Here is a 9313-nt window from a genome sequence, read left to right as displayed (position 1 = left end):
AAAAGGTATAAGTTTTGTTCTAAAGAGAGAAACTTTTAAATAGGATGGTATATTTTTATGTCCAATGGGCTTTTCTTTTGATAAACCAAAGTGAGAGTTTTAGCCCAAAAATGGGTGGGACATGTTTTTAACAATTCTTAATGGACCAATCTGTCCATAGATCATAGCATTGGTGGTAACTAAAGGGTAACGAAAATGAGAAAATATGCATTATTTCCGTAGTACTTGACTATTTATTTAATTTTTGAATACAGTGGAAGTATATAAATGCTTAGTCCTTTTATAAAAGTTATAAAACAAAGAAACACTTTCATTTTAAAATTCAAAGCATGAATTTTTTATTTTTTATTTTTAGAATTAATACTGCATAGTCATGTACTTCCCAAAAAAAAAAAAAAAAAAAATTGCATGGTAAAAAAATAGAATCAAAATATGGAAGTTTATGTTTTAATTATATCCAAATCAAAATAAGAAAGTACAGATTATTTCCATTTTTTCAAGATTATTTAAAATCATAAAGTGTAGGGCAAATGAGTAATTCATGCTCCTCGTAAGTTTCTCATATAAAGGTGGTGCCAATGTTTTCAGTTTTAATAGTTTTGTTGATTATTGTCATACGAAATATGGTTCATTTAGAATTGCATACTTCATTTTTAAACTATTTGAGAACACAATGCTACTGAAGGAAACAGAGTTGGCACTGTGACGAGTATTTCTTGCACATTTGTGTCATAAAGTATTGTATTACGGTGAGCATGTAACTTGCTAAAAAGCTTACTCTGGGGGAAATATAGTTGATTATTGCAGGTCCTTATTAAGGGTTCGTGTGCTCTGTGCTCCAAGTGGCCACAAATATTAGTTTGGAATTGCTTGGGATTATGATTTCTTCCTATGATCTGAACGAACTATTTATGTACGGATTGGTATGTCATTTCACTTTGCATTATAAAAAATAGAACACTAGGTTAGTTGTTTATATCTTTCTAGTTTTAAGCAAGTCTGTAAAGAACTAAATTTATTAATCTATTCCTTGATATAATACAACACACCGGAGTCATAATCAACGTGATTGCACAGACCAAATCAATGAGATTACTGACCCTGGTGTGACTTATTATTGTAACATAATTAATAAAACTAATTAAGCTTCGTATACAATTCTTTTTTACTGTGAATTTAGTATGGTGCTGGGGCAACTATTGGTGCAATAGTGAATTCCACAGGCAAAACGGGTCCTGGTGCACCTGTCAACTTCCCAGGCTGCACAGGTCCTGGAGCAACATGACCAGAGCTTTTGATCTCAGACATTGCTCGTCGCGTATTTGCTCCTTGTGCTTCACATAATTTGGGTAGAAATACACCTAAATCGACAACCAAAAAAAGAAAAAAAAAAGTTGAATGAGTACCTAAATAATAAATATCAACATTAAATATAGCAATATAAAATATCTCATAACTTTTTTCTAAAACCATTGAATTGACTTTCATTTTTGTACCATAAATTTGGGGTTATAACTCATAAGTAAACCCATAAATTAATGTTATAATAATCACAATTTATTAAAAAGGTTGTGAAATTTGTTAACTCGAGCATTCCTCAAACACAGAGGTAGCAATAAGGCTTGCATGCACTAAGCTTGTAGAGTAAATAATTGGAATAAATATTCTTTGTTACGCTCTAAGCGTTTTACTTTATATATTATTACTAACTGTAATATGTCATGTGTCTTTTTATCTTTTGTCTTTACTTTAAAACTTTAGTTATTTTATAAGGAAAAAAAAAAAAAAATGCATGGCATGGGATATTCTTTAATTGGTTGACTATAAAATGATCAATATACTCATGGTGAGAAGGTATTTTTTATTTAAATGGTTGGTCTTTAATAATTTATAATGATATATGTTTATACCTTCACCAGCGGCAAGATTGAAGTATAGGTCAATAATGTTGGGGCAGCTTCCATAGCACTGAGTTGAGCAAAGCTTTTGTGTGAAACGAGGCTCAAGGAGAGAGTCAGATGAGATTCCAAGTGTTTTACGGTCAAGCCCACATCCTTTGATGCACTGGTCAGTCTCGATCAAGTCTTGTATTTTGTCTGCCTCAATTTCTGATGTACGGCATGTGTATGCTTCCTCTCCGCTCCTTTTTACGTGTTTCTCAAGCACACAGCGTTTGCCGGAGGATGACACTGCGAATGCGCATGTGTTCTCGTCCAGATTCTCACATGTTATTGCTCCTGCAACCACCAACAAAGAAAACGAGATAAGGTGCTATGGTTTGGAAGTAAAAGTTTAGTTTTTGAATTTCACAGTGTATCGATTATCACGTTATTTAAAACTTTAAGGCACTAAATACATGTACACCTTAAGGTTTGACACGAAAGGCATTTATTTCAAATGGTATATAAAGTTGTAGTGTAATAACTTTACATATCACACACCAAATGAGAGAAAAAAGAATCCCAAATGGTTCATTTTCAAGAAAAAAATGTATGTAAAGAAAGAAAATTTTCTGGATTTATGAATATAATGATAAATTCTACCATTAAATTTTAAGATAGCTATATAAAAAAACTAAAATTTTGTAGCATCAAGAAATAAGGGATGAGTGAATGTAAGGGAAGGAAAAAAAATGGTTTACTAATTGGTTTTGGTGTTGGAAATAATTATGTTCATACCTAGAGTGCCTTGAACGCAGAGGGCAATTGCAAGAACCAAGACTGCCAGGGACTTCAAGCTAATATGAGAGGCCATTGCACTGTTCTAAATGGAAAAAAGAAGAGCTAGTGCTGAGGCCAAATTAGCTATAGGGCTTTCGTAAAGCTAGTAAAACTTTGTGTTTCTACTTGGAGGAATGCTGTGAAGTTTCATGGGTCGTTAGGACCATTTTATAGCAGCTTCAATGCACTGTAGATTTCAAAAACTACCACCACGTAGAATGTAATTTCAATGTTAAGAAATGCGAAAAGTCTTGGTGAACCTTACTTTAGAAACGTGTGAAGCTATGGTCCATTTTGTGTGACCCCACCATGAGGAAATTGAGTATCTCAGGGTCTTTTTTTTTTTTTTTTTTAAATGAGGCGCCAGAAGATTGGTAATTTCTAGTCAATGACTGCCGCTATCAAAGGCGGAGGCATGGCTGTAACATATATGCCACCGGCATGTAAAAACAAAAATATGGTTTTCAATATAATTTGGTCGGCACTGTACATTTGAGGCTGCTTATTTGAAAATTATTTACATGATCGATGCCGATTTTTGTTCTTGCATGTGCCTTGCAAGAATAAAAATAAAGATAAAATTTGGTTACAAACTTTATTGTAACTTAAAGCTATAACTTCATTCGATATCTTTTTAATAGATTTGAATTTTAACAAATCAACCAATAGATCACTTTATCTTCTTATATTCACCTTACTTGTAAAATTTTAGGAGATTAAAAATCAATAGTTATGTCATTAATCAATTGTTTAAATTGAAAGTTTTTGTAGTATAAAATTATGCTTAAAAAATAAGTTTATAGATCATATAATAAATAACATCCAATTAACATAAAATTTGATATATATATTAAGAGTGTAAAGGACAGACAATCCAATAGTTAAATTTTCAAAATATATAGCATGCTAATTTGTTTTTAAAAACATTTGTAGTCTTAGGCTACAATTAAGTTTGCAACCAAATTTTGTCCATAAAATAATAAGAATGTAAACTCCTCAACAGATTTGACTTCCCCCTTACAAAATGAGAATGAAAAGAATGCAGTGCCTAATGTCTCTGGAAATTTGGTACCTTACCATTAACTTGACAAATGTGTTCCTTGCTAGGAGCAACTTTTCAACCAATTAAGTACTTTTCTTTTAAGTTATCTTAGGAGTAGAATAAATATTTACAATATTTTCAAATAAATCTACCACTTTATTAAAAAAAAAATTAAATTACAAATTGTGGTGAACACATATATGAAGTAGTAGGCTAATTTAAGAATGTTATGAAACTATTATAAATTTTTATTGTGTTTCAAATTTTTTTATTATTATTTTTCTTCTTCTCCTTTATTATACTAGCATGTAACTCATGCATATGCATAAATACATTTAGAAATAAATGAATTTTATTAATCATAAAAATATACATAATTGATTGAATCATTAGAAAAAATAAACTTAATTAGATGCGTATAAAATTCTTAAGTAAGTTTCTATTTATGATCATTTTATTCTAATTTTTAATACTATATATTATAGGGTGAGTTGCAGCTTGCCCTTAGCCCCTTGCCATAAGAAGTTCTCTAAGATTCATTATGCTTGCTTTAATAAGATTATCACATGATTACTCATTACATGCTTATTTTTCATTTTGTTTTTCAATCATGTGATAAATATATGAAAGTTAAAGTTAAATATGACAATAATTGGGGAATTTGACATTGAATGGAAATTGCAAGTTGCAACTAGTCACCTAGGAAATTAATTGCTCAACATATAAGTCAGCAAGACCCAATTCTTATACCCCTAACAACACTTCTTTCATTAAGTATTTTTGTAACTTAAACTTCTGATAAAAGTTAAATGAAGGCAGCTCTTAGACGCTAGCCTAGAAATCTATTGGCATGGCCTTTTTTTTATCATCAAACTAGTAGCAAATTTGGGTTTCAAGAAGCTATAACTCGTAAACACAAGCCTAGAAATCTATTGGCCTTTTATTTATCACTTTTTTTTTTTTTAGATAAAATAGAAATTCTACCCTAGTCTAATATAAATGTGTGAAACTCTCTCCTAGAGACTTGAATTTCGATTCCTATCCTCACACACCCACAAACAAAAGGGTCATTAATGGGCCAGGTTGGGCTAGCCCGACCCATTTTTACCTAGCCCAAGGGCACAATGGACTGGGCATAATGGGCCATTAACTAGTTAATGGGCCAAGTCGGGCTGGGCCGAAAGAGAAAACCTCAACCCATGACCCTGCCCATAGGCAATGCTCATTTTGTCTTTAGCGAGTTAGGCTATTGAGTTGGGCCTAATGGGTTATCCATGGGTTTGTGTTAGCATATTATTTTATTATTTTTATAAACAAAAAATTATGTTTTTTATAAGGGAATAATCAATCTATTTTTTTAAAGGAAAAATTAAAGAATTTAATACTTAATTACAATTTTTTTTTGTTCAGTCAAATCAATTTAATTTTTTTTTTTGATGGAAACCTATTTAATTTTTTTTTATTAAGGCTTTAAATATTTTTTTACTTTTATCTTTAATAAAAAAAAAAAAGTCAAATGGTTAATTCAGATTTGCTAGACTATTAGAAAAACATATATTTAGTAAACTAAGTTTTGTATAATTACTTTGAGTATCTTAGTGGTTGAGGAAGTTCTCTTAAGAAATCCCTCTATAATATCTCAAGATCAATCCTTCATACACTTCCTATATATTTTTGTAATGAATTATGAGTCATTGAGCTGGGCCAATGGGTTAGGCCAACAGGCTGGGCAACTGGGCTAGGCCACCAGGTACCCATAGGCATAAAAAGTAGCCCATGGCCAGGCCCACAGGGCTAGTGGGTTACCCATGGGCCTCAATAACAACAGGTCGAGCTGCCCATTAGCCCGGTGAACCATTAGGTTTCTGGGTCAGGCTGTAGGTCATGGGCTATTTGATGACCTTTACACAAACACTTATACTTGTTGAGTAACTATCGCTCTAAGGGCATGCGATGGTATTTATCACCCAATTAACTAGTTGCACATTTGGATTTCAAGAGGTTATAAGTGTTTATGAGTCTTCTTCTTCTTTTTTTTTTTTTTTTTGAGAATGGTTAACAAGTCGTATTGATTTGAAATAAGAGTATAAGACCATAAATTTTAATTAAGCTTAAGTCTATAAAGACTAGATAATAGAGATTAGAGAGAGGGAGAGGGAGAGGAGAGATTGCCGTATACGACATTGCGCAAGGTAATTTGGAGATTTCAGTTCCCAAAACCAAAAGCATCTTTTGTTCCTACGTTATTCATAATAAGCTATGGAATTTAATACGAGACACATAAATTTTAACGGTATAGTTAATAATTTACCACTTTCTTGGCAATGATTTCTTGGCAGTGTTAGGAACGCAAGAAAGGAGGACCTGCCTTTAATGATTGTATCTCAATGTAAGACCGCCTTCAAAAACGAACCAATTTTCTGGTCAAACTCAAACAAAGCATTCCCTAGTTAAGAAAATAAGTTTATGGTCAAATAAATAATTTCCTAAGAAAATAAAAGGAAAATTTCTACGAAGCTCCTCTTTATTTTCCTCCACTAACAAAACTGGAAAAAAAGAAAAGAAAAAAAGTAATGAAATATTTTGTTAGGCCATAAGGATTGATATGTATCTCATACATCTAATATACATATCATTTCTCTCAAACCTTATAACATCCACTTCATGATGATTACTGGTTGTTATCATCATATTAGGACACAAATTTTTTCATTTCTCTCAAACCTTATAACATCCACTTCATGATGATTACTGGTTGTTATTATCATATTAGGACACTAATTATTTATTTGTCTTTTTGGTATGCAAGGTTTGAATCTTATATCTCTCATTCGATGACATAAGACTTTACCTGTTAATTTAACTAAAATCTACCACAATATATGAGTCCTACAATGTAAAATCTCCAAATTCATTAGAGAGATAATACATATATCAGATGTATAAAATATTTCTTCAGTTCTTCCAAATGAACATTTTATTATTATTATTATTATTATTATGTAATGAAAGAAGAATAAAGAGAAGATGACATCATGAATGACTTCTCTACTTGATCGAGTGCGACTATAATAAATACTCTCACCTAGTGGAGTTTTAAGGAAGGAAGCTGTAAAACCATAGCTATACCCTAACCTCACGACGACATTAGTGAGCAAAGGGACTGGCCGACTGGGGCATGGGGGGCTCCATAATGATAGTCTATAGTCTATATAGAGTTAGTTATGAGTTGAACTTTGATATATATATATATATATATATATGGGAAATAAATTTGGTATTAGTCAGCCATTAGTTCAATTTCTTGGACTTTTCTTCCCCGGTGTTTGCGGGGCAAAGGTTACAAGTTATCAATGTTATTTTTGTTAGGGAGCATGAATAACGAGGACGGAGTTAGTTGTTAGTGTGGACTGTAACTTTGATCATCAAGTGGATTTGAAAACTTTAGCAATTAGCAATTCCCATGATTATGGGATGAATTGAAACTAGGGATACGCTTTTTAATGTACTTCAATATTCTACTAATTTTTTTAGATCCCGAACTTTCGTAAACACTATAGGTTCCATTTTAATCACTAAAATGACTAATTTGATTTTTTGATGTTGACACCCATGATGAAATTAATTCAAGTACAATCAACTATTCTATTCTTAACCCCATCGAAAAAAAAAAAAAAATATATATATATATATATATATATATATATATATATATTCTAATCTTGACTATACTAAGGAAGTGAAAGGTGAGGGCAACATAATGAACTGGCAAGAAAAAAATTAGTATTACAAAAACGGTGTTTCATCGCCATTGAGAGAGGTAGCCTAGTAGTCTCGGTGTGAACGCAGGAGCACTAAATCCCATGTTCGATTTTCAATGGGCAAACTATGAGATTTTTGCCCCCACCCCACTTTTCGGCCATTAAAAAAAAAAAAAAAAACGGTGTTTCATCAGCTTAGAACCCAAATCACCTTAAACTATGTGTCTCGTTTCTATTATCTTTTGGAATAGCCGCTCACCCATAAATCATAATCACCATTTATACACTATTATCCTTTGTTTTGCAGCTTTTATTGCCAAGACTCAAGAGTCACCGTCGAAAAGTAAAGGCAGAACTTAAAACTTAAAAGTTCAATTATTATTTTTTTTTCGTTTTGAGAAGGAAAAGTTCAATTAATTTGGTATTTGCTGACTTTTTTTTTACCCAATCAAAAACAATTTTGGTCCATATATGGTACATCAAAATTTAATTTTATTCATGAACTATTGATAATTTTTCAATATGGTTAATTTTTTAATAATTCGATAATTACAATAATAAGGAAATAATTTTTTTTAATTTCTTTTGTTGTTGCTGAAATAAGTAGAGGGAGGTGTGAGATTCGAACTACAAACATAGAGATTGGGATTTGGGACACCACAAAAAATACTATTATCACTAAGCCACCCTAGAGGAAATTGAGGATGAGAGATTTGAATCTTGATTTTGGAAAGTTTAGACTATAGTATTACTAAATTACAAAACTCTTGACAACTTTCACCTAATTTGTAGTAGATTCTTTTCATAAACAATTAACATATCTATATAATGCAAGGCACATTTTGGTTTCAAAGAAAAAAAAATTATGGACATCAAATATTTGTTAGGGAAATTTATATTTTAAATCTCTTAATCTTCAACAAACTATCATTGATATTCAAATTGAAGAAGCAAATAGGATGTCGGAAAAAGTTTCTACAGTTAAGGAATTTACTTCCAGGGCTAATGTTGTAGAGGGAGGACCCTCTAGACCTTTACAACATAATAAGAAACATGATTTCAAGGGAAAAGGAAAATTTCATAATAAAAATGGCCCAAATCCTCAAATCCAAAAGAAAAAAGGTAATTTTTTTATTCGTGGCAAGGTAGGTCATTATGCGGCAACATGTAGGGCGAGGGGCAACTTCAACAACAATAAGAACAACAAAGGCTCTACTTCAAATAAGGCAAATGTGTTGCAAACCGAAGAGATCATTGCGGCCGTGGTGTGAGGCACACTTGGTGATAAAAGTGAAGGGATGGGTAGTTGACTCGACTTGCACAAGACACATTGGTGATTCAAAGAGGAGTTTAGTTCGTACACTCCTATGGCGGAAGGCACCGAATGTGCCTATGTTGGGGACAGTAGGTTTGTGCCGATGAGTGGTAAAGGGAAAGTACTCTTGAAGCTAACTTCTGGTAAAATTCTTTCATTCAATAATGTCCTTCATGTACCTCACTTTCGACACAATCTCATTTCGGTACATTTGCTTGGTAAGGCCGGTATTAAAGTTTTATTTGATTGTGGCATAGTTACTTTAACTAAGAATGAAGTCTTTGTTTGTAAGGGCTATGATGATGAAGGTCTCTTTGTACTTAATGTCGATCAAGTTATTAATGAAAAAGGTCCATCTTCTTATGCTTACTTAGTTGATTCCATTGATGTTTGGCATGGTAGACTTGGACATGTTAATCTTGGCTATATAAAGAAAATGAAAGAATGTGGAATTATTAACTCACTAAGTGAAGCT

General features: G+C 32.0%; 1 protein-coding gene across 3 annotated transcripts in view; it reads right to left on the bottom strand.

Moving 5' to 3' along the window:
* Positions 1-996: 996 nt before the first annotated feature.
* LOC126698919 (uncharacterized) overlaps positions 997-9313 on the bottom strand; it is a 30019-nt gene continuing 21702 nt past the window's right edge. The window contains exons 1-3 of one of the 3 annotated variants that reach the window (XM_050396435.1): positions 2679-2866; positions 1911-2237; positions 997-1361 (exon numbers count right to left, since the gene is read on the bottom strand). In XM_050396435.1, the coding sequence (XP_050252392.1) occupies positions 1177-1361; positions 1911-2237; positions 2679-2754 (588 nt within the window). In that variant the 5' untranslated portion in view covers positions 2755-2866 and the 3' untranslated portion in view covers positions 997-1176. Of the gene's footprint in view, positions 1362-1910; positions 2238-2678; positions 2867-9313 lie in introns of those variants that run through there. The other 2 variants (XM_050396437.1, XM_050396436.1) reach the window with 2 other exon arrangements.

The sequence above is a fragment of the Quercus robur genome, chromosome 9 (assembly GCF_932294415.1).
Source record: "Quercus robur chromosome 9, dhQueRobu3.1, whole genome shotgun sequence".
NCBI lineage: Eukaryota > Viridiplantae > Streptophyta > Magnoliopsida > Fagales > Fagaceae > Quercus > Quercus robur.
Note: the sequence above shows the minus strand (reverse complement) of the source record. Positions and strands in the feature narration are given on the sequence as shown.